The following is a 26,899-nucleotide window of genomic DNA, read 5'->3' on the forward strand; positions in this document are numbered from 1 at the left end:
TGTAGTAACATGGTCTTTATTTTTGCAAACTGAAAATATGTTTCCAGCTTAGGCCAAGTATAAAATTAACACACACTCTTCATAAAAGAGTCAAACAACACAGAAGCATACAAAATGATACAAGCGAAAAGATCTTCAGCTCTCTCATACCCTGGAGAGACCCCACCAGGTGGAGATAGGGCTGTGAGCCTCTATCTGGCAGGAGGGAAACACCTGGTTGAAGCAGTCAGACTGTCCGACGCTGCGGTGGCTGGAAGGGGCCCAGGAAGTGGGGGTGGAGATGGACCAACTCAGAGGCTCCAGAGCTGCGGGGAGGAGGGTGTAGTGGGTGTTACAAAGCAAGGCACAGGCCTTGCTCATCAAGCCCTTCACACCTCAAGGAACTTCCTCCCTCTGTTCCTTCTCAGATGTTGGCTCTCCACCTGGTTGGGGGGAGGGTGGACAGAGTCTTCCTGAGGCAGGTCCTAGATGAGCAAATGGAAGGTGCTTGAGGATACCCTGAGCAAGCAGTCAAGGTAAAGAGAATCCTCAAGGGACCCTACCTGTGGTGTGGGGCCTCCAGGGAAGGCCCAGGAGCACCCTGACCAGGTAGGGTTTTGCCAGCTGCCTTAGTGGGTTCCTTATGCGGCCAGAGGCTGCCCCACCCCAGGCAGCCCCTGGTTCTGGACTCCCAGGGGCTGTGCAGAAGCCTGAGACTGCTCCACCCTGCCCCGGGCCCTACCTGGGGTTGCCCCCATCCTCCTGACCATGGGTATCCTTTGGGACCTCTCTGGACTCAAGGTTGATATGTCACTAGAACTTTGAAGACCACTTTTGGGCAGGAACCAAAAAGATTACCCAGGTGGCCCCTTTCTGCCCTTTAGCAACTCCAAAGGAGCACAGCAAATGTCCTACTTGTTACAGACATCTCTCTGCATTCTCATCTCAGTGCACACGTACGTTTTGCTGCTGTCCTCAGTGTGCACACACGCTCAACATTTAGTGTTTCATGAGCATGTTCCATTTTCAGTGTGCTGTGACCTCCGTCCAGGTCACCTATTGTAGAGCTTACTGAGCCCTTCATTTACTTCTGCACAGGCGTTTGGCTTGAGGTGAAATCAACACCATTACTTCTGCCCTTCCCTTCCTCTCCAAGGTTTCCTCTGGGAAAATGGGACTTCCAAGCCAACTAGTGGAGAGGCCACGATAGTTCTTAATCACACGTTTGTACCCTGCTCTCCAGAAAAGCTGAACCCGTCACACTGTTCAATGTCACCAGTTTCACAGTCCCACAAATACTGGGGGTGTGTGTGGGTATACCTCCCCCCCACACACACACACATACACCTAGCACTTGCATGGCTGGAGAGAGAGAAACTGTGTGTGTTTAGCAGGTATGTAGTTACTTTTCCCATTACAGATGAGAAAACTGAGGACTAGCGGGATAAAGTCACTTTCCCCAGAGTCACTCAGGTAGGGAAATGGCAGCTCCAGGTCTAGAGGTCACATCTGACCCCAAGTCAGTGCTCCATCAGGCAAACCACTCTGCCTCTGTAGACAGCAGAGTCTTCTTACTTCTACTGTCCCTTGTCCATGGAAGAAAACAAACACAGCCTGTCCCCTCGTGGTTCCTGTGTCATGCAGACCAGATTCTCAGCTTCACCCGGGCCCTTCCCGAAGCCCACTAGATCCAGGTCCTGAAGAGTTCCTCAGAGGACAGCACAGCTGTCATGGCACAGGCATCCACCTCTTCTTTTCTGCAGCTGATTAACTTCTGGGGTGAATTGGTTACTTTCTGAAAAATAATTTTTGTTCATAATCATTAGATGCTAGTAGTAGTAAAGAATATTATTAAATTCCAACTATTTAATTATTTTTTTTTTAGATGGAGTCTCACTCTGTTGCCCATGTGAGTGCAGTGGCATCAGCCTAGCTCACAGCAACCTCAAACTCCTGGGCTTAAGTGATCCTCCTGCCTCAGCCTCCCAAGCAGCTGAGACTACAGGCATGCACCACCACATCTGGCTGATTTTCCTATTTTTTTGTAGAGACAGGGTCTCACTCTTGCTCAGGCTGGTCTCAAACTCCTGACCTCAAACAATCCTGCCTCAGCCTCCCAAAGTGCTAGGATTACAGGCATGAGCCACCACACCCGATCTGATTAATTAATTTCCAAGCAGCAAAAAACCTCAAAAATAATTCCAACCCCTAGATCAGGGGCTTCCAACATTTGCTGAGATCATATCCTAGTTCACTGCCCTACAGTGCCCTTGGGGCCATCCTTGGCCAGGGCCCTCTGCTCTGGGACCCTGCCCCACAAAAGCCCAGAATGTAATTATGGTTTAAAAAAAAAAAAAAAAAAATTCTAACCCTGAAGCACCAGAGAGCTCTGAGAATAATGACCTGGTCTGAGATGTTTTATGAAAACAGCACCTAGCACAGTGACTAGTCCAAAGGGTGTGCTCCATAAACCTCTTCCCTACTCACATTTCATATTCCTGCCACCTTTTCTCCCAGCAACTCCAATACATAATCATAACTAGTTGTAAACACACAAATGTCAACTTATGGAGGGATTCTCCCACCTATTGTAGCCTTCTCACCTCCACCAAATTCTCTAGGTTCTTCTATAGTTATCTTCCATGGCCCTTCCCATTGTCACTCCCAAGGGTGGCGCATGGGCATAGACAAGTAGGTACAATGGTTTCTCCCACTTCCAGGAGACAGCTGCTTCATTGAGCCAGTCACCCTTGATCCTTGTTTGTCTTGGTGTCCATAGGCAAATAGCAGCAGGAAAAGACAACAGGCAAGCAGGGCTCACTAAGTGGGGGTGCTAGTGTGAAGCCCACCAACAATTCACTGGTTATGGACCAATCAGATTCTCAGGACACTGGCTGCCTAAATCTACACTGGTTATACTCGATTATTTTTTAGATTCTAGAGCAGCACTGTCCAATAGGAATACAATGTGAACCACATATGCAATTTTTAAAATCTAGTAGCAGTATCAAGTGCTTGATAGTCAGATGTGACTAATGGCTAATGTATATTGGACAGTACAGTTCTAGAACATTAAAGTAAAAGAAACAGCGTAATTTCAGAAGGTACAAAATTGTGGTCCCACATGTTAGAACTAACTTTCAAGCAAAGCTCAGCTAACTTTTTAAAAATTTGAATTAGTTCTCAACAGTTAAAAATCAGGAGATTTGTCATATGAATCAGGATTTCTGGGTTTCTCATTTAAAACTAGGAGATCTGACAGCACTGGCTCACATTCCTTCTTGGTAGCAACCTGCCAGAGCTGAGAAGTAGCTGCCTCATTTAGACAGAACATGCTTGCCATGGCCCCCACACCCTCCCTACTGAGTTACATTCATTGCACTGCACACCCTTTTTTTTTTCCTGATACTTGGCTGGCCCCAGAGGCATCTGAGCTCACAAACTCCACTTCGTATAAAGTACACAAGGTCATACTTGGGATGGCCCATTGAAGAATTACTAACTTTGGCCCATTTTTATGCTTGCTACCCAAATTACAGTGGAATATGACAGCAAGAATAGAAAGAATAAAGTGAGTCACAAAAAGGAAAGGGAGACCCTTTAGTACCAAATACCCCCATTCCCATGAAGCAACTGTCGATAAAAGACAAGAAAAATAAACTCTATTTTAAAAAGAATATATACTGAGCAGAATTAATATAATTTTCCTTGCATGTATATTTTTGCTTTAAACTGTTACTTGGTAATATCAGTTTTAATGGAATGAAATTTTTAATGGCATATTTCAGAATGCAACTATCACCAACTGTAAAATTTTAGATGTAGACATGAAATGTCTCATCCATACAGACAGATTAAACACAAACTCAGTAGGGTTTTTTGAAGAATTGTCAAGGATTTCTGATTGGTAATTTTCCATGGTTTAGTTGGAAAGATGAGTGCATTTTGCAAGGATGGCTGGAAATCACTTTTTAATAGTTTGGAGGATTATCTATAAGCAACACAAATGTTAGATGCAGCAAGGCTATGCTAAAATTATGGCTGACAGTTCAATGTCTGGTTACTAAAAAATAAAATAAAATGATGTCTGAGAGAAGGGAGATGACAGTAGTGGTGCACAGCTCCAGAATGCGTTTGGGATTTAGCGACACTATGATCTACTTCTCACAGAGCACTGTGGGGAAATGCATAGACTCAGAGAATTTGTCCACTTCAAAAATCTTGGAGCGAAAACAGAAAAAAGTTAATATCCATATGGAAAGGAATTTACATAGGAACAGACATCAGAATGATGGTAAAGGAGAACAGAAAAGCCAAAGGTAGTCAGTAGTAGTGGTATCCATCTGCCCTGGATGAAATTGGTCAGACTGTCAAAGAATCTTCTTGTCTCTGGTTTCATCTAAGCTATTTGGTTTTCACCAAAAGCTAATTTCAGAGTGTGGCTCTTAATGCATCAGGATCCCTAGGAGATCTTACCAGTTGAGGACTCTTCCTGTGTACCTGAAATCCTATAAGTAATTGACCCTTTACATGGTTCTTTTCTTGTTTTTTCACTCTGTTCCTTACCAAGAAGGCTCTAGGTCTTGGGAAGGTCTTCAAACTCCTGATCTTGAGGTAGGAAGGAAAACTCTGCTGGGCCTCTGCATATAGGACCAGCAGAGGACAAATGAGGGAGAGTGTTAGGAACGTGATGGCCTGTGAGTAGAGGGTGAGCGTGGGCTACCGAGTTGAGAGAGAAACCACGAGTGACCCACTGGTGGTGCCCAGCTGAGGAAGGCTGAACTTCTCACCACATGTGGAAAAGGAGTGCCAGTGACTTGCCTCAGCCAGGAATTCTCCCCTACCATTGTCACCATTTGGGATTCGTTCAGGGAATTCCTCTTTTATTGTAGGTTTCTACTTCTACTTTTGGCAGAAGAACACCAATCAGATCAACCCTCCCCAGATAAGAACGTTTAAAACTGACCAAAATATAAAACCAGATTCTGTGAATCACCATAGAGCAACCAAGAGTTGCCAATTGGAAGAAAGGAACGTCACTGAGTGAGTTTCCCATTTTTTTACATCTCCTTGCCTGAGGGCAGGTTCCACTTGGCGCCATGAACAGTGGAAGTCTTACTGGCTTAAAGAACTGAAAAACAGAGACTGGTGCAAACACAGAAGTTAGAAAGTGAGGGGAGAAATCCTACAAAGGAGAGCGCCAGAAAGGGAGAGATACAAATTCTGTACAAAAATTCTCCCCAAATCACTGACTGACCTCTGAACAGGTATGGGGAAAACTCCAACCAGTCCAAGAAGACTAAAAAGTCTAATAGATAACAACTGGTTACTGCATTGGAGACCAAAGTTTGAAATCTGCATTCTTCCAAGTTAAATGCTTACTTAAACAAACAAAGAAAACAATCAATAGTTTTCAGAGGAACATAAAAGAGGAACAAAATCTCTACAGCATGTTGTTGAAACCATCCAGAATATAATCCAAAATCACTACATATCTAAAAAAACAGGCAAATGTGGCCTATACCAAATAAACAACAATCAGTAGATGCCAACCTTAAGATGACCCACCTGGTGAAATTAGCGAAGATTTTAAAGTAGCAGACAAAGATATTATAATTATGCTCAAGGACATATAGGAAAGTATTCTCATAATAAATGAGGAAATGAAAAAAATCTCAGCATAGAATATTTACTATTAAAAAAGAATGAAATGAAAATTATAGAATTGAAAAATACGATATCTGAAATTTAAAAACAAATTCACTGGATGTGCCTAAAATCAGACTGGTGATAACAGAATAGTCAGTGAACAAGAAGATAGGTTAATAAAATTATCTAATCTGAAGAATAGAGAAGGAAAAAATGTTTTTTATAAAAATAAAGGAGGCCTCAAGGATTGGTGGGGACAACATCTAAAGATCTAACATACATGAAATTGGAGTTGCAAAAGGAGAGAAGAGAATGGAACAGAAAAAATATCTGAAGAAATATGGCTGAAATTTTCCCAAATTATGGTGAAAAATATAAATTTACAGATTAAAGAAGTTCAATAAACTACAAGTAAGATAATGATAAAGCCAACCACACCTATAGGCATGTTATATATAGTTAAACTGCTGAAAACCGATGGTAATTTAAAAGCAGGAAGAGAAAAAGGGCACATTTCACATAGGGGAACAACATTAAAGATTATGGTTATTGTGGGAGAAGACATCTGGGGAGGGAGCTAGATGGGCCATTGGGGGAGCTGCTGGAGGCCTGCTTTTCTCTTTCTACCACCGCGGCATGGGCACACAGCGCCCCTCCCCGCTGGAGAGTCTCAGACCCGTGGTCCAATGTCCTCAGGAATAAAAAAAGAATCCTAGGCTTGTGAGGAGCTGGGATACAGGTGGGCACCACTAACCCCAGGTAGTCACTATGAAGGCCCAGACTGCTGCCCTCTCACCCCACCCCGCCCCAACAAAGGCAAAGCAAAATCCACGCCTCTCATGTTCACGCACATGTTCCTCGCCCTGCGAACAATGAGGCTTTGGCATGCAAATCAACTATGTTGTGTTGGGACATGTTATTGGGTATAGTTGTTGTTACAATTGTGGGAAGGGGCCAAGAATGCTAGGCAGGAAGGGTAGAACTGTGCATGACTCCTGAAGCACTGAGCATCCTGGGCTGGGCAACACCTCTGTCCTCTTGGCTGTGCCAGGTCCTGGGAAAAGCAGAGGTGGCCTGCCTCAGGGAGTCACCATGCCCAGGAGAAGGGAGGTCTCTCCCAGTCCCTCTGGTTAGACAGGAAGCCCTATAAGTACCCTTCTCCTCTCTCTGTGCAAATACCTCTAATCCCACGAAATATGTGCCTATGCCCAACTAAAGCCCAACCTACGTCTGGTCAGTGTCATTCTGGAAGGAAAAAAGAGCACTCTTACCAAGGTGTCTGGGAGGACCACCGCAGGGCAACAGGAGTACCGGAGCAGCTGGCCCGTTTTCCAGATGGAGAGCGGCACGGCCACGAGGATCAGCATGAAGCCAACAAATGCAAACAGGGCCAGCGCCAGGGGAAGGACCTCTCCTGGAAACAGAAAGATAGGAACAGGCTTACAAACAGCGGTGAAGACAAAATCCCCAATCTGGGCTTCCTCCAGTTTCCTAGAATTGGCTCTGCACATCGGCCAAGATGCAGATACCAACATCCTGAGTTTGATATTTGCCCTGGTGACTAAAATCAGAATACCACCAGTAAAACCATTTTTCTAGAATCCAGATTAAGGCATGGCTTCCAGAAAGCTCCAGGGAAGATTAAAATCTTTTTCTGGGGAAGGGGAAGGGAGGAGCATGATATGTTAAGCCACTAGTCATGTTAGCACGTACCTTGGCACCGCTGCCAGGAGGAAGGCAGAGTGCCAGGCCCCGGCAGGATGAGGGGGAGGTGCCGAAAGAGAACAGCGCAGAGCAGTGCTGGGCGGTAACTAAAACAAAGCGTTTCGCAATTTGCTCTTTGCATTGATTCATATTATGGAGGAAATACTAAGTTCAGAGAGCAGTCACATAGTGACTATGATTTATCAGGCCTCTGTTATGTGTGCTAGAGCTACTGGCTCCTTCCTGCACTATGCTAAGGGCTGGACATGTAGTCACTTGTTTTTCACAACTTCCCAAGTGTGAATATCCCTGCTTCTATTAATATAAAAAGGATTCTATGCTCAGAATGGTTGCATGACTTACCCAAGATCACATAGATAGGGCCACCTGGCTCCAAAGACCAAGGTTATTTTACCAAATAAATGTAGCAGAAAGGGCCAGATCTGAGCATCTGGAGATGCAGAAGAGGGGACGAGTTATTTTCTCATCTCTCTCTTCTATGCAACCTCAAGCAACTCATTTAGCCTCTGGGCTGGGCAGCTTCCCCAAAGAGTGAAGGGTTGCTCAGCCAACGAGGCTGTGGAGAAGCTGGTGAACTTACACGTGTGACTGAGGGCATTACACATTGTTTCAGGGCTTTTGGAAAATATTTTGCTAGCATACATCAATACACAAATGTTCATACCCTTTCACCCACTCCTGTGATTTTAATTCCAAAAAAATAATTCCAAGGAAGGAAACAATTATATGCATAAGTCAGTTCTTGGCAACATCTGGACTAGAGCAGCAGCCTCATAACTGATTACATGTATTGGGACATCCACAGATTGGCTCACTATGCATCTTTTTAAGAAACAAGGTAGATCCATATGAAAAGGACATGAGAAGATGTTCAAAGTACACTTCTAAGTGAAGACAAGCCAGGGACAGAACAGTAGGTACAGTCTAGTCTCATTTGTGTGTGCATTGGTATCACACAAGCAGCGACTAGAAGATTAAATGCCAAACTTGCCAAAGAAAACCCCCTGAATGATGTGGGAGAGAACAGAGCACATTTACCTTTTACTTTATATACTTCTGTGTTGTCTGGATTATTAAATATACTTGACTTATATGATTTTCAAAAGCATTAATAGTACAAAATGTTAATCAGGAAATCTGCATGGAAAATGTTATGGATATGATATTTGTAAAAGAGTGGTCACAAAGTATGTATGTATGACTACAGCATGTGCCTACACATGGGCAATGACTGAAGGACAACACTCCTTGGAGGGCAATTTGGAAACAGTGATCAAAATTCAGATGTGTATGCCTTTGACCAAGCAACAATACTTCCATGAATTTATCCTTCAAATATATACAACACCCCAAAATGATCTGTACACAAGGAAATTAATTCATGCATTGGCTATAATAGCAAAATATTTTGGGGAAAAAATCTAAATGCTTATCAATATGGTACTAGTTAAATTGGTTATTATATATTCACACAATGGACTACTATGTAGCTATAAAAAAAGGATAAAGGAATGTCTTTATCAATATGGAAAAATCTACAAAATATATAAAGTGAAAAAGACACGATTCAGAACAGTGCCTAAAGTATGCTACGATTTATGCTAAAAAAAGGGCAATAGATATAAATACATTCTCATTTACTTGTATATTCATTAAAAAGTCTTCAGAAGGATATACAAGAAGCTAATGCCTATGGGAGAGAGTGTAGGAATTATATAGATGGGGAAGAGGAGTGAAAAAGAGAATTTCTATGTGTATCTTACATTTTTAGAACCATATAAATGTACTACATATTCAAGATAATAATTAGTCTTTTTAAAAAGACTAAAATGTTCTACACAATAATGTTCTACACCACTAAAATGTAGTGGTGTTTGAATGGCAGGATCATGGGATATAGAGATTTGTTTGGTTTTGCTTTTCAAAATGTTCTAAACATTATAGGTTTTTATGCCATAAAATATTCAGGGGGAAAAATTGAGCCGAACAAGAGGATTATGTAGCCTTTCCAAAAGGACCCTTCCAGATAAAAGAAGCTGTGGCCTTACACAATGTGGTGCCTCCTTACAAGGTCCACTTCTGCTGCAGCCCCTCTGATTCACAGGCAGTGACCATCTGGTAAACCAGTCTTGCAACATCTGGCCCCGCGCCCAGGAAGCTTTAAGGGGGAAAGTGTTCCAGCCAGCTGCTCGAGTAACTCCACCCAGCCCTGGGGTGGACTCCTGCCTCTAGGGAATTAGAATGACGTGCACACTCTCACTACGCTAGTCCACCCAGCCTGGGGTCGGGTCAGTGAAATCAAGGGAAAACTCGGAACCAAAATACCCAGCGGGCATCCACGCATGTGCCAGAAGGGCCGTCACCCATGCAGGGCTCCAGGGGACAGGGAGGCTGTCCTTACCTTGAACCTCAACACACTCTGCCTGGCTGAAGGCGCTGTGCCTCCCAATGGCCTTCACGAAAGTCTGAGCCTTCACACAGTATGCAGCCCCCGGCTCCATGGTTACCAGGTGCAGTGGAATGCCCCCACTGCTCACGGTTTTGACATGTTCCTTTGGGAGACCAGAAAACACAGTTACTCCCTGAAGACAGCAGGACTGGAAGAGCCAGGGGAGGAAAGCTACAGATACCTCCTTTCCAGAATGCATATAGAATGTTCCCTCTCATTTATGCACACATTCATTCACTCACTCATTCATTTATTCATATTTATTAAGCACTTACTACACTGTCGTAGGCAGAGGGACATAGCATTGAACAAAACAGACAAAGTCGCTGCTCTCATCGAGCTCACATGGAGAAAGACAGACAATGATATAAACACATGGCAGGTGGTAATAAGGGCTGTGAAGAAAAAGCAGAGCAAAGAGGTAGATGTGAGAAGGAAGCACTATTTTAAACAGGGTGGTTAGAAAAGCCTCTCTGATAGGATAACATTTGGGCAGAGACCTGAAGGTTGGAAATGTGACTGAGTGGGGCTTGGCATGGCCGCGGCTGCCGGGGGTCAGTGCAGGGAGCATGGGAGCTGGCAGGCAGTACCTCCTCACTTGTCCATCCATCCACCCATCTGACCACCCATCTGTTCACCCCTCCACCTCCACCCCCTCCCTGAGGCCTATGCTCTGCCTCTGAGCCTGCGGAGGCTTGTCTGGACCCAGCCCAGATGACTCAGGGTACATATTCTTCTCTCAGCACCAGCCCTGCCAGTTACCAAGGGTGGGGAGTGGGCTCCATCCCAACGAATGCGAGGGAGCTGCCTTCTTCCTCCTGCCCAGGCCCTGCCCTGTCCCCCACACCACTCCATCTGCTCGGCTGGCAGTGCCACGTCCTGCCAGGGGGCCCTGAGCTGGCATGGTAATACTAGGGCCCAGCACTCTTGCCCGCCCCACCTGCCCACACCACCTTTCAGGGGAAGCTACTCAACCTACGACCCCTGTTGAATGGGTGGCAGGAAATGTGCCCTGTTCTACACGGGGTGCCCCATCCTGAGATGGGTCTCATCAGGGGCCAGCTGGCCACCTGTGACCCCTAAAGATTGGCTTGATAAAATGAGCAAAACCCATCAGATTGCTCTTCTAAGGATTTGGTCTTGGGAAACCTGAGTACCTAGAGCTAGAGGTAGGGACAAAGGACAGAGGACACGAGAAAGCCTCAGCGGCTTGGGGAGGCGTATCATAGGCACCTGTAGGAAGGAGTGGGGAGGGACTGGGGCCTGGGGTAAGCTGGGAGAAGGCCACAGAAAGCATGTGACAGGGAGGGCCCGCCAGAGGGAAGCAAGGACTCCACAGACCAGGGGCCCTGGGAAGGGGAGGCTGTACCGTACCTGGCCCTGGGCCAGCTCCATGCATAGATTCTGTGACAGCCCCTTATTGCCCCACATTAATTCTTATGATAAAGCCTATTTTTCACTGTGCTGACTGGGGTGGGCCTATAGGTTGTCACCATATCAGGTTGGACAGGGGCTCCACAGGTCCCAGGGTCCCCTCGGTCCTGCTCGAGCTCCACCCCTTCTGTCGCCACCGCTTGTTTGACCCTTCCCTCTAAGTACTGGCCTCCCCCCCCCACCCCAGACTGCAGCAATCTTCCCACAGTCAGAGGCAGCACCCCATCTAGGCCTTCTGCACGGCCTATTCGCTCGTAATTAGACACGTTTATTCATGAGCCAGATCCTGGCTCCCTGCCCCCACTCCTGCACCTTGCCAAGACACACACCCTCAAGAGCTTTGTACCAGCCTCATCTGCTTTTGAAATTATCCAGTCGATCTGGAACACCCTGACCTGCTGCCCCTAAGTGGCTGAGGAGACCAGCTGATGAGGGAGAAAAATGCATTGGAAAGGTGTTGTGGGTCCAACTAGGTTAGAGATTAGGGCAAGGAGTTTAGGCCCCGCGCTTCAGCAGATCTGACCTGAAAAGGCTCCCAGCCAAGGCCTGGGATGGACCAACGCATTCCTTTGAAGAAGAGGCCGATGGGATGGGCGGCATACTCTCATCTCCTTTTGCACACTTCACCCCGGACTGCTTACTCTCAGGCCTCCCAGTGAGCACTGCAGGGGCTGGATTCCCTTGCTCACCCTCAGAGATCCTTGCCTCCCTCCCAAAAGCTGACCCAAAGGCCAAAGCAGGAAGCCTCACCTTAGCACCAGCCTCCCTCTTCCAGTAGGCCACGAGGAACTCAAACTGGGGCCCCAGGTCTTCCAGCTCAATGACCAGGTGGAAGCCATCCTTGGTGAGCTCCATCCCAGGTGGGGTGAGGATGGCTGTTGGCAAGACAAGGGGAGAGTCAAAGCCAGCCCCAAATAGGACTGATTTCCTGGGACACAATGACAGTGTCATAGGTGGAAATATGCCAGCCCCCCTGGGACAGGGAGAGAGTCATATCTTCACAGCACTTGGAAAAACATGTACATGAATACTCTCTTGTACTCAGCAGGTGCTCTGTAAATGCTTTTTGAATAATGAATGAATGAATGATAAACAACAAATGCTTACGATTCTCCTTTTTAAAAAATCCCTTAACTATAATAAAGTCCTCTGTTCCTTCTCCAGGAGGCACACATATAAAAGAAAAGTAATTAAATACTCAAGTAAACATTATCTCTTTCCCTTTTAAAAGTTTATGATCGATGCCCCTCCCTTCCACCACTCTTTTTCAGCAGAAATTGCTCCTCACTTTGGCTCACCTCAGTGAGCAGATGCTGTTTCTCAATTTTTGCCAAATACCTATGCGAGCTCAGGTCTACACTGAGCACAGTCAGGCCCAGTCTTTGCCCCTGAGGAATGAACACATATGTGGGGGGCATGTGCCTCCCCACAGCTCACACAGATCAGTGGCGTGTACTGGCTTCTGATGATTTTCAAACAGCAGCAGATCAGCAGCCTGTGAATGGGTTGGCCAGTCTATTTTCAGCCCAAGATTCCTTCATCTCATATCTTGACAAAGGGATGTTGGCAAGTCAGAGGCTTTTTATAAATTCTGATGATCAAGAAATTACAGCATGGGCACAAACATCATCTTTCATGTTGCTGGGTTCCAAATAGAGAGGCCGGCACCCCTGTAGATAATTTGCCTTAGCAGGCCAAGAACAGAAGGGCCCGCACAGGCAGTCTCTGCTCCCTGGCTGCTGGTGATGGAGCCACGCTTGTCTCTCAGCCCCAGACGCTGTGGGGCCAGAAGGGCTTGGCTTGGGAAGTTTGGTGGGGTGTGCTCTGGGCTAAATCCTCCACACTAGGGTCAGTGGACACTCAGAAGAAAAGCAGTTCCTGGAGGGAGTTTTCCAAGAGCAAAGCACTTCCCCCTCACCTGGCTCATCAGGGAAGAGTGTCTACCCGGTCACTGGAGCCTGGTGGGGAACAGGAGGACTTGGGAGCCAGAGCCAACCGTGCAAAATATGCCCAGTCCGGAGGCTTCATGTGACCACGTGGCACCACGAGCACTACCTCTGAAACACTTCCCAGAGGAAAGAGGTAATGACTCCTACACTTTTAAGTCAGACATGATTAGAACTGGGTCCTCTGATCTCCATCTTTATTAAGAATAGAATCACAGAAAAAGACCTGAAGTTTCATTTCAGAGAATTGTTTGACAGTGGTGGGGCAGGAGCCTCTGTCCTCTGCAATCTGCATATTTATCTCATTTAATCCACCCAGGAAGCTTAAAAAGGTAAATACTGTTCCGGTTGTACAGAGGGGTTAAGTGACATGCGTAGAGTCAAATAGTTAATGGCCAGAATTTGAGCCCATGTCTTTCTACACTTCTACCCTCCCCCATATGGGGTGTTCAGCCTCTACAGTGGTGGATCTCAACCCTGGCTGTACATGAGAATAACTTGGGGAGAATTTTAAGCTCCCAGTGAACAGGATGCACACAGATCATTTAAATCAGACTCTGGGCATGGGCCCCAGATGTAAGTGGTTCTAAAGCTCCCCTAGGACTCAAATGTAGTCCAGGTGAAAAACCTCTGCTTACAACAAGGTTTCCCTTTAAGAGTAGGAGATCCTTTTCAGGAGAGCCTTAAAACAAGATTTTTCACATGCCTGGGGAGAAGTCAGAGTGGCCTTTTTCAAATGGAAGAGGACAGAATTAATACCCTTAAGAGGTCACGATGCTATCCCAGCCCATTCGCCGAGATCACACAGGGCCACATCTCTACCTTCTGGTGCGAGTACAGAGACTCATGCTCCTCCACTCCCCCTGCAGCAAGCCCTTTTCCTGTTTACACTGGCCTTCTAAGCACAAGTTATTACTGCACGCCCCCACCCACATAGTTTTATAGGCACTCCCTTATCTCGATCTGACCCGTGCCTGCCTTCTAGCAACAGCTGCCAACCCCCAGCGACGGTCTTGGCTGGAGCCCTGTGCTCCCAGGGCCTGGTAGTGCAGGGAGCTGCCTGGGCACTGCAGACAGGGGCAGAGCTGCAGTGCCTCCCTGTACCCCTTAGCCTCCCCCAGCACCTGGCACTGTCATCCTGCCACTTCAATCAAATCCTCCTGGTGCCTGGGAAGGAGCCCTGGGCAGAGGTGCCCACCTTCTGCACCAAAATTCCTACTGGTATCCCATCCCGACAGTCCTATTCCTGCCCCACCCCTTCCCTGCTCTGCACTCTGGCTCTCAACTCTGGGCATCCCTAGGGCTACAACAGTAATGACACCATCGATAGCTGAGTGCTACGCTAGGGCAGCTCTGCACTGAGCATTTACACACTGCATCTCACGCAGCCTCCACAACCACCCAGTGAGGCAAACTGCTGGCCCTCTTACAGATGTGGAGGCAGGGACTCAGCTGTCAAGTAGCTGAGCTGGGATTTGAACCACGTCTGTCTGATCCACAGGGCCCACTTCCCCTTCAAAGCTGTCTTCACCTTCCACAGTCTCTTTCAGTTTGGGCTCTCCCATCTTCCAACCCTCTTGATTTCTACTGAATACCATATACTCCTCGGCTACCTTTGATTCATCCAGTGCAGGAAGTGCTGCCCCACACCTTCCTCTGCCCTCTCTCACAGCAGAGGGGCTCCTGCCACATGAAGATAACAGAGGCCAACAAAGGCCTTCCCTTTTCTTTCCTAGAGCTCCAAACTGGTCACTGGCCTATGCCTGTCTCAGAGGAGGAGCTGCCTTGCTCCTTCCCACTTCTATGCAGTCCTCCACCCCAGTGGCCACATGGTCACCTCCTCCCTTCCATAAAGTCACTTTTTCAGGAGCTTCCCAGGAGCTGTTCTATTCTCCCCTCTATGACCCTCTAACTGCCCAGCCCCCGTGGTGCCCTTCCCTCCAACTACATTTTAAAGCCCGAGGTTTCCCAGGACCCTGTCCTTTATTTGTCCCCATATTTTATCCCTACACAATCTCATCCACTCCCAAGCCTTTAGCTATTAACTGTGTGTGGTGTATCTGGCTGTGACCTCTCTGAGCCCTGGACCTGGTTTCCAGCTGCCAGTCAGACATCTGTGATACAATATCTTACAGAAACCTCAATCTCAAAGACCACGAAGCCAGAGATGTCTCCATTCCTCAAGACCACTTGGTCCCCCTGGATTCTCTGCCTGGGCTGGCATGCTCACGAACCCCAGTCAGAAGCTGGGCACCATCATTCTCTCTCCCCTCTCCATTCCCCAACAAGCAATCCCCAAGCTCTGTCCTTTCTAACTCTGTCTTGTCTCCTTGGGTTTATTTCTCCTCCTCGTCCCCTCCCCCACTCCTGGGATCAGAACCCACCTTAGCTCAGCAAGAAAGTTACAGCCCCTCCTCGCTCCTCCCCTGCCCTGCTCCAGTTCACTTTCCACACAGTAGCCAGAGTGATTGTTCTGGAAGATGAACCTGGTCTAGACCCTCTCCTCTTTCATGGCTCCCCTCTACTGATTTTATCAAGCTTCATGTCAAAGCTCCTCTTCACATGACCCGATGCTGCCCCGCCAGCCCTTGCCTCTGCTGTTCCCCCAAAACACATGTCCTTTTACACACTGGCCATTGCCTGCACTCAGCCATACTTGGCCATCTACCTGGATTCTTCTCCTACTTCTCTCTCAATCTTTTTTCAGGTACCATTGCAACAGAAGAGTTATTTATTTCCCATAGAGGGGCCACTGTTTCTGGTGGCTCTGTTAAGTGTATAGATCCTTTCCCACAATGAAGCTGCTCCCACAGGCAGTGACTATGGGGTTAATGAGGTACCAAATGGCAGACAGTATTAGATTTATGGAGGCACAATCAGGGTAGAAGTCCTGGTGCCATCTCCCCACTTCCAGAGCAGCTTTCCTTCAAGGTCCCCACAGTCAGCATCCCCACTGCCTGTGAACCCCGACAGAGACAGCCAGGAATGACTTCCCAAGTCAAAGGGCATGAGAGAGACAGCACATGGGAAGCAGTTGGCCATTTTTCAAATGTACCAGTGAAGGTTGTTTGTGTTCACAACACTCTGGCTTTGCAAGATGATTTTGATGCTAAAAAGAGTCCCAAAAGTCTAGCTGAACATGGATTCTAAAGGAGAGTCTACTGGGGAACAAGGAGAGAAGTGCCTTACTTGAGTTTCTATTGAAGGGTTGTGTCAGGGTGCTCCAGGCTGAGCTCTGTGAACCCAGTGTGGCCCTGACACGGAGGTTGTATGGCACCGTGGCCGTGATGTCATCCGTGACGTCACACTCAGGCTCCTCCATGAGTGAGCACCAGCTGCTGGGGATCCAGACGTGGCTCGTGTACAGGCTCTCGTACTCCCTGGCCGAGGAGAGAAAGGCACAGAGTCACACCAGCCCCTTTGACCCAGGCTCAGTGATGGTTGCCAGTAACTGCCTTCATTCTCCTACTTTTTATGGGTCAGCAAAATAAGCATTTTCTCCACACCCCGGTTACTCCACTCTCTCCCTCACCAACCATCCGTTCTCCCTTACTCCTTTTCTCGCCAGAGGAGGAGGCATAAACCCCAAACAGTCCAGATCTCTCCATCTCCCCAGTCACCACCCTAATCTTAGCCACCATCATCCCTTGCCTTTCTGTGGCCTCCCAGCCTGCACACCTGCCATTCTTCACTCAGCAGATCATGATGCTTCTCTCCTAATGGCTTCCTATAGCACTTAGAATGGAGTCCAAATTCTTCCCCATGGCCTATAAGATTCCTAGCCTGATCGCTAGACTCCTAGCCCTCTCCTAAGCATGATGTTCTCGCCACACTGGTCATTCCTCCAAAATGCTGAGCTCTTTTTGCCTTAGGACCTCTGTGAGCTGTTCACACTGTCCCAAATGCTCTACCCTGCTGCCTCCTCCTGTCCTTCAGATATGGTATAAATATCACCTTATCAGAGAGGCTTTCCCTGACCACCCAATGTAAAGGAGCCACAGAGTCAATTCTCTATTGCATCAGCCTTTTAGCTTCCTCCTAGCACCGATCACTATCTGAAATTTCCTAGAGCCATAGAAAACTTCCCGTGATGACGAAAATGTTCACAGATTGGTGGTGTTCAATATGGTAGCCACTAGCCATGTGTGGCTATTGAGCACCTCAAATGTGACTAGTAGGACTGGGAGACAGACATTTTAATTTAATTTAACCTAATTAATTTAAATTAAAATAGCCACCTATAGCTAATGGCTACCACATTGGAGAATGCAGACCTAGTATATTTACTGTCTGTCTCCTACTCTAGATGTAAGGTCCTAATATCCAGAAACCTTGTCAAATGTATCCCTGAGCCTAGAAGAATGTCTACACATGTAGCTGTTGTTTGTAGACATTGTTAATGAAATATATTGAGCATATATTGGTGCCCCTGTCACTCCTCATAGCTGCAAGCATCCGGACACCTGTAGAAAACTAGAGCTTCCTTGGCCCCACGGCCAGCTGAACTTTAGGGTCAGTTTGTTTTAGCACCTATCTATAAGTACCTTGTCAAGAAAACTGGGGTCTCCCAACCCCCAAAGGCTCTGAGTCCCCAAGGATTTATCCATCTCCAGTCAGAGTCAAAGTCATTAGACAGCTGGTGACTCACTGCTGACAAGAAGCTCCACCACAATGTGCTCATACACATTTGTGTTCCCACAGAGTCCATTGTCAAATCCACAGGGCAGTTTCCCTTGCTTCTTCAATTTTCTCAATGCCCATGCAGACTGAGGAGGCAGATCACCGGAGGTAAGCTATCCCTGGACTCACAAAGCCTCCTTGAGCTGAGGAGGAAGGGCTGTGCTTTCAGGAACCAACTGACATCTAAGGGAGAAAAACTTAAAAAATAAAACAACTCACCCCTGGTACTCAACAGAATAGTATACTGTTTCTCCAGGTATGATCACTGGGCTCCATATCAAGAGATGCTTCATGTTGGTTGAATGTACAGAGAGGTTCTGAGGGGCAGGTAGAATGGCCACTGCACCTGGGATCAAGGCAGATAGACAGGCTGACAGGTGGGCTTGTAGTGGGGGAATGCACAGCTTCAAATTGGTGTATAATGAAAGGCCTCATGTGTTTATGAACTAGGAACAACTCTAATTTCATCATATTGTGTTAATGCTAAACTTGTGCTATCATCATTGTTATTGTACCTTTGGTGATAAAATGACATATTAATATTAACAGTGACTAATATTTATCGAGCACTTACCATGTTCTATCTGGGCCATGTCCTAGATTGTTACATGATTCTCTCATTTAATCCTCAAGGCCACAGTGGGAGGTAAAGACTATTAGTTTCTCTGTTGTACAAATGAGAAAACTGAGGCACATTATTTATGACTCTTTTTTAAAAAATGTATTTATAACTCTTATGTCAGATTAGCCTAGATCCAGGCTTTGACTCTGACTCTGCCATTTACTATGTGACCTTAAGCAAGTTGCATAAACCTGACCCTCCCACTCCTGCATGGCAAGTCCATGCAGGCTCCTGCCACCCTGTGACCACGAGCAGTTGGGGGCCTGCTGGGGATGTCCTGCCTGGTTCTCCTGCCTCTTCTCTAATGTAGGACCCTGGTGACATGCCTCCATCTCCCCCTCAGCATCCAGTGCCTGCACTGTGAGGAAACACCTGGGGCACCCACATGGGAGGTTTCCTGACATCCCCACCCTAACCTTGAAGTCACGCAAGGGCTAGAAAGGAAAAGGGCCAGCTGGGGGTGAGGTGGCCTGGGAAGGCAGGAACTGGTCCCCTCTGACACCCATCCTCTAGTAAGCAAAAGACATTTTTCTAGTCAGCTATTTGGGGAATATAAAGCTATACAAATATAAAGCCAGATTTTATGTAACTAGTTAGTTAAATTACATGATTAAATTACATATTAATAGAATTCATTCATTCATTAATATAATTTAATTATATAATTTTAAAGCTCTCAGAAATGAAATCTCCAGGCCCATATTGTTTCACTAGAGAATGCTATTAGACATTTAAACAACAATTAACACCAACTTTACACAATCTCTTGCAAAACATAGAAAAGGAAAGAAAACTTTTCAACTTACTTTAGAGGCTAGTGTTATCCTGATGCCAAAATCAGACAAAGACTACACACACACACACACACACACACACACACACACACACACACATCTTATAAATATATAAACTACAGACCAATAGTATGAACTTCAATACAAAAATCTTCAACAAAATATTAGCAATCCAAATCCAATAGTGTATAAAAAGAATTATACACTATGATTAGGTGAGATTTGTTCCAGGTATGCAAGGTTGGCTCAACATTCAAAAATCAACTAATGTTATCCACCATTAAAAGAAAAATCATAAATCATATCAATTGACACAGAAAAAGGATTTATAAAACCCAACATTCATTCATTATTAAAAGCAACAACAACAACAAGAAAAACCTCTTTTTAACTTAAGAGCATCAGGGAGTTATCTCAATAAAGACCATCTACAAAAAGCTATGGCTAACATCTTACTTAAGGGTGAAAGACTGAACGCTTCCCCACTAAGATCAGGAATAGGCAAGAGTCACCACTCTTACTCAACACAGTACTGAAAGTTCTAGTCACTGTAACAAGGCAAGCAAAAGAAGCACAGATTAATAAAATTACCCCTATATTCAGAGGACATGATAGGCTATGTAGAAGATCCATGTAATCTACTAATACAAAAAGCAAAACTTCTAAAACTAGTGAGTTCAGCAAGTTCACAGAATACAATATAAACATAAACATTAATTGCATTTCTATATGCCAGCAATAAACATATACACATAAATGAAAATTATAATCATTAAAAAACACACAGGTATAAATCTAACAAAATATATCCAGGATTTGTATTAGGAAAACTCCATAATGTTGAAAGAAAGTAAATAAGATATAAATAAATGGAGAGACATACGTTTTCATGGGTTGGAAGATTCAACATAAATAAGATGACAATTCTCCCCCAAATTGATATATAGGTTTAAGGCAATTTCTATCAAAATCCCAGTAAGGTTTTTTAATAGTATAGATTGGCTTTTTCTAAATGTTATAAGAAAAGTCAAAGGAACTAGAGTAACTAACAATTTTGAAAAATAAATAAATAAATAAATAAAGTGAAAGGAATCAATCTACCAAATTCCAAGACCTTCAATAATTAAGACTGTGTGGCATTGGCAAAGGGTTCACCTACCTTATTGGTAGGAATGTAAAATGTTACATTTGCTTTGGAAAATAGTCTGACAGTTTCTTGTAAAACATGTAGTCACTATATGATCTAGTAATTGCATTCTTGGGCATTTGTCCCAGAGAAGTGAAAATTGATGTCACAAAAGACCTACACATGGATGCTCATAGCCAAACTGGAATAGGCCCAGATGTCCTTTAACAAGTGAATGGTTAAACAAACTGTGGTACATCCATACCATGGAAGGGAGGCCATGAGCAAGGAACATGGGTGGCCATTGGAAGCTAGGAATGACAAGGAAAGCCCCCAGAAGGAACACAGTCCTGTCCATACCCTGAAGTTAGTCCAGTGAAATGGTGAACAGATGAGTTGTATTTTGAAATAATTTCAGACTTATAGGAGCTCTGTCAAATAATACAAAGAGCTGTCATATGTCCTTTGTCAGCTGTTCATAGCTACAAACCATAGTACAAATATGAAAAGTAAGGTATTAATAGTGATACAATAACATTAAGCTTCAGTGTTTATTCAAATTTCACCAGGTTTTCCCCTAGTGCTCTTTTTTTCCCCAGGATTCCACATTTAGTTTTCAGATCTAGTCTGTCTCCTCCAATCTGTTCTCAATTTGTCTTTGTCTTTTATGACCTTGACACTTTTGAAGAGTCCTGGTCAGCTGTTTTGTGGAATATTTCTCAGTTTGGTTTTGTCTGATGTTTTCCTATGCTTTGATTGAGGTTATACGTTTTTGCCATGTATTCCCAGGGAGCAAGTGACGTCAATATGTGTTATTACTGGTGACGCTAATCACCTCGATCACTTGGTTAAGGCACTGTCTCTGCTATAAAGCTACCATTTTCTCCTTTATAGTTAACAAAATACTTTGGGGGAGACATTTTGAGACTATGCAAACATCCTGCTTCTCCTCAAACTTTCACCCATTAATTTTAACATCTATTGGTGGATATTTCTCATAACAATTATTGCTGTGATGTTCTAATAATGATTTTTTTACTTAATTGAATTCTTCTGTAAGGAAGAGCTATTCCTTCTTTACTATTTATTTATTTATTCAATTATTTATATCAGCATAGACTCATGGATATTTATTTTATTCTTGGTAAAAGTCTAACACTATTGTTATTCATTTTGCTACTCAAATTGTTCCAACTTTGTCCCATGAGAATTCCTTCAGGTTAATGCTTGTGTCCTTTTAGCTTGCTCCCATCCCCTTTTTTCATATTATTTTATTAATAGATTTTTTTTGGAATAATTTTAGATGTTTAGAAAAATTGTAAAGACATGTGCACAGAGTTTCTGTATACCCTTCACCCAGCTTCTCCTAATGCTAATATCTTATGTGACTATGACACACTTGTCAAAAGTAAGAAACTTAAGCTTCAAGCCAGTGACAAGTTAAAAAAAAAAACCACCAAAATACACCAAAACTAAGAAACCAACATTAGTACATTGCTATTAACTAAATTCCACACTTTATTTGGATTTCACCAGTTTTTCCACTAGGTCTTTTTTTCCATTTCAGGATCCAATCCAAGGTACTATGTTGCACTTAGTCTTCTGTCCCTTTTTAAGCACTTCATTACTACTTAACCACAAAACGCTCTTGTCTCATCTTGCATTTTTCCTGCCCAGCCCTGGAATCAACCATGTCTCTAAGGAGCCCCACTCAGGGAGTTTAAAAAAATCTCAGTATCAGGCAGCACCTTAGATTAATTCCAGACCTCAAGCTCTAAAGTCCCAGCATTTATGTTTTTAAAATTTCTCCAGATGATTCCAATGTGCACTTGAGAATGGGAGCCACTGATCTAGACCTTACTTCTAGGGTCTAAAGAATAGTTACAACTATGTTAAATTCCCAAATGCAAAAGACTTCAGAGTATTTCCCAGCAGGCTCTTACATTCCATGAAGGCAAGGGACTCTTTTTTGCATATCTAATCAATACCCAGACCAGAACCGGTACATAAAAGGTGCTCAGAAATGCTAAATGAATGAAAATTGAACAAGTGAACCAAGTCTCGGCTCCCTTAGGGCAATTAGCCTAGGCCTGACTTCTTTTTTCCTAATCCCTCATCCATCTTCAATTAGAGCCTTTTGTTGCTAAACACCTATTTCCTAAAATCTTGAGTCAGTACAAGGGAGGCAGCATGAAGGCTACCCATCACAAAGGCTTCGGGCAAACTTGCAGGCAGAAATCTTTGTATCTCTTCCCTAGAAGGACCCCACTGGGTCTGACATCAACTCCCCACATCTGGATCTTCTTCTACCACCTTACATCCAACAGTTTTTTAAAACAAATGTGTCATGAAAGGCAGTACCATCTTTATTTCCTTTACTTCATCCCTCCTCCCTTTTCCTGGCCTCTTTCAATGTCTCAGCTTCTTCTGCAGAGCAGTATAAAGAGCACAGGCTCTGGGGCCCACCAAGCTGGAGTCAAATCCCAATTCTCCCACTTAACTAGATGTATTAATATATACTTGGACAAATAACTGAATCTCTCTTAGTCTCTGTTACTAATGTTTACAATAGGAATAAAAACACCTATCTTGCAGGATTGACGTGAGAAGTCAAGAGAACATATTTGCAGACCTAGGGCACAGTGTGCACTCAGAAATGGTAGATGTGATTGTCATTGTTGTTATTGTTATTATTATTGGCAGCAGGAATCAGTTTCCTGAATCACACACTACATTTGGAAGGGACAGGGCAAGACAAATGATTTCTATGAAAGAATGCAACAACTCTATCCATCTGTCCACTGATCTAGTATCTAATAGAAGTTTATTTAGAATTTGCAGAATTCATCACAGGCACCTACTTATGCCAGAGGAAATTGCATAAAGGCAACCTTAGCAAAAGCAACTATCTGCTGACACCACCATCTGTTTGTATAACCAACAGATAATATTAATAATAACTAACATTTGGGGGTAGGGGCATGTTGAGGTTTTCAAAATGATTTTGTTTACATCATCTTATTTAAGTCCTCCCTATCTCAAGGTGGCTAGTATGACCATTTCACAGATAAAGAAACTAGAAGTTATATGATCTAGTCCCCGAGTTGGTAAGTTATAGAGCCGAAACTCACACACAGGTCTTTCTGGCTGCTCCAATATCCAAGTGATTTTCACCACTGCTTTTTGTTTGTTTTTCTCTGTGTAAGTTTAGAAGTGTCAGAAGAGCACACTCACCTCCAAGTCTTTTTGAAACAGGAGTTTTTAAGAAAAGACTGAAAAGACTGAACTCATTGAAGAAAATGTCAAGTTAAAAAATGCTGGTCTTTCCTCTTCTCATTTGGTCTTCCATCTCTTCCCTTTGGCTTACTGGAGGAATATTTCCTTGTCAACTTTTTTGTCCCAACAGCTAAACAACCAAACAACTAACTAACCAAACAAGCAGCAAGCTTAGCCTATGCTAGGGGCTGTAGGGATACTAAGAAAGATGCCCTGCCCTCAGACCAGTGCTGAAAAGAGAAGTATTCCATTGAAGCTAGCATATACGGGGTCAAAGGAGAGAGAGAGGTCTTGGAAAGGGACGTAGGAAAAAGGACCCATTTGGAATGATGATGGGAGCATACGCTTGGGATAGGGAAAGGAAGTGGAGATGGTGCTTCTGATGGGAAATTATTACAATAAAGGCCAGGAGGAGGAAATGAAGGTATAATATGCCGACCGTGAAGACAGCAGCTGCCTACAGTCTATATTTGCTTTCAAGGAGTAGTGAGAAATAGGGTTGAATAAACAAAATAGGATGAGGCCTGAATTTGCCGGATCATGAGAAACACACAGCAGAATTTGGACACCATGTGCTGAGCAGTTGGGTGCTGTGAAGGTTTTTGAGCTAGGAAGGAAGATCATATATCTGATGTTTAAGCCAGTTCTACACATTTACAAATAGACTTAGCACTGATTTGTTGCCTGATTAAAACTAAAATAATTAGTTCTGTGGAAACAAAAACAAAAAAACCAGAAAGTACTTAAGGCTCTCATTGACACTGAGAATGCAAAGTGCCTGATATCAGAGTATTCAAATTTAAAATTTCTCTTAAATGTGATTTGACATGAACAAACATCAAAGACTAAGCAGCTGCAACTTTGGAACAATAAAGCAGGTAGGTACATGCAACCAGAAGTGAGGAAGAGAAAATTACGTAATCTTACTGGCAAGGAAAATGCCCCAAACCAAATATTTTTTTAAATGCTATGAAGTACCTTTTCAGCAATGACCAGGAGAGAAATCCAATTGTTTATGAGTCTTGTACCCAATATAAAGTCCACACATTATCTTTTTATTCATGTGTACTTTGTTAGAATCTTTGTTTCCCTTTAATCTGTCCGTACAGTTAACATCTCCAAGGCACACACGGAAAGACTGACAGAACTATGTTGTACCCTTTAAAACTAGATACTGAGATAAATAACAAAATGCATGGAGCTCTGCTAACCTTTAGACTATTTTGATGATTTATCTCTCTAGAGTGTTCTGTGGAGGTGAGAAGAAAGAAAGAAGGCCTTTTCTTTCCTTTGCAATGTGGGGATGAAGGTTTAGGTGAGAAACCTTTCATAAAATAGACATAAGATGTTCTATACAGATATTTCAACCCAAACTCTGAGAAAGCATTTTTCACCTTCTTAGCCTATATTCAAGGCCCAAATTATTGAATGTTGTATTCTAATTCCTACTTACCTGTGAGCAAACATGGAATTAAGGCGTAGAAAAACCACATGATAAGACTTGTCCAGATTTCTTTTAGAACCACTGTGAAGGTCTGTGTTTGGTAGACTCAGTTTGACCTGGAACATAATTTCCTTCCAGAATGAAGCACTCTGCCCATCTCAGCCACCTTGCTTCGGAACGCATATGTTGGAGCTGAGGTCTGAGTCACAGTGAAGCCTGAAAATGGTTTAGAAGCCAGAGACGGCCCAGAAAGCTCAGAAAGGGCGGGCTCTGCAGCACCCTCCTTTCTGCCCAAACCTAGATATTGCATCAGGGGGAGTGGCCTGGAAAAGTTCCAGAGAAAAGGTAACTCTAGGGAGCTTGAGAATCTGCTTAGTGGAGATACTTGCATCACAGGCTCTCTCCTGCAGGCCCGGGATGTCCGTAGAGGCCAGTGAGCAGGCAGGATTATCGCCCTCCGGCCTTATTAAATAGCTGTCTTCTTCCAAGTATCCTTCTGTGAATTCATTCAAGCTGGGTACTGGTTAGCTCTTTTTGTTAGCATATACTCACTTAAGAAAAAGTAGAGAAGTTAAAAAAAATTTCAATACCTTTCTAAAAGGAGGTGAAAAAGAATGTTTATATCTGCATGCATTGGCAAAAAGAAAATCTGAAAGGAGATATAAGAAACAAGGCTGGTTATCTTGGGGCAAAAGGAGTAAGAATTGGGAAAAAATTTGACAATTTTTTATACTGATTGCTGAACCATGTGAATATATTACTAAAAAATTAAAACTAATTTTAAAAATTGGAAGGAAAATTTTATGATAGGGAGGTTTAGCCCCTTAAAATTCAGCTCTTTATGTACATATAAAGAAAAAAAAAATCAGCTCTTTAAGGACTCTTAACTACCCTGTGATGCAAATACAGTAAGCAGAATGAACATGAGTTTCAGAGTACAACATATTTTCGTTCCACTTTCAGAACTTATTTGTAACATAAGCTTGGGAAAGTTAGTCATTTATTTATTCATTCAAGCAACATTCACTGAGGGGCCTATTATAGGCTAGATCCTGGGAATTCAATAGTGTATTCCCTCAGCAAGGACTTCCCATCTAGTGGAAAAGATGGACATGGGAATAATCATAAATCAATACTAAAAACAAAGTGACAGAAATATTCATAAGGGAATATAGGAGCATTAAGGCAAAACATGAACCATGTGAATATATATCCCAGCCTATAGGATCACAGAAGGCTTCCTGAAGGAGGTGACTCTGGGGCTGAGTATTAAAATCTGAAAAAAATCAGCCAGGCATAGTGTGTTCAGGAAATCACAAAAAGTTAGGTGTAACTGGAGAGCAAGGTTGAAGTGGCAAGAAATGGGGCTCAACAGCAGACAGAAACAGGACTCCAGGGAGCTTTGAGGAGGACTTGAGCCTTGAGCCTTGTTGAGGACCTTCGAATTTATCCTGAGAGCAATGAAGGTCAAAGTAAGGGTAGAAAGCTCAAATCTGATCATGTCATTCTCTGCATTTGTGCTTTGAGCTTTCTTTTAAAAAAGTTTTGACTAGGGTGGAGAAAACAGTACAGGGCACTGTACTGAGGGTATGGGAAGAGCAGCCAAACATGACTTTCAGGTTCTGGGTTTGGGTAATTGATTGGGTGGATAGCAGCACCTCAACTGAAATAATAGAGGGTGGGGTGGAGTCAGGACTGGGGGTGGTGCAGAAAAAGGTTGCATGTGTTCAGCTTGATACAATTGAATTTGAGATGCTTATATGGACAAGAGTCTC

At 44.1% G+C, this 26,899-nt stretch overlaps 1 protein-coding gene across 1 annotated transcript; it reads right to left on the bottom strand.

Annotated features, from left to right (window-relative positions):
* On the bottom strand, positions 1-26,899 carry IL20RB (interleukin 20 receptor subunit beta). Its single transcript, XM_012787755.2, has 7 exons — positions 25,134-26,899; positions 18,082-18,208; positions 16,372-16,562; positions 11,987-12,111; positions 9,755-9,905; positions 6,900-7,042; positions 1-1,774 (listed from the first exon to the last, which is right to left on the bottom strand). The coding sequence occupies exons 1-7, from the start codon at positions 25,171-25,173 to the stop codon at positions 1,664-1,666; spliced, it is 888 nt and encodes a 295-aa protein (XP_012643209.1). The 5' UTR covers positions 25,174-26,899; the 3' UTR covers positions 1-1,663.

Source organism: Microcebus murinus, chromosome 1 (assembly GCF_040939455.1).
Source record: "Microcebus murinus isolate Inina chromosome 1, M.murinus_Inina_mat1.0, whole genome shotgun sequence".
NCBI lineage: Eukaryota > Metazoa > Chordata > Mammalia > Primates > Cheirogaleidae > Microcebus > Microcebus murinus.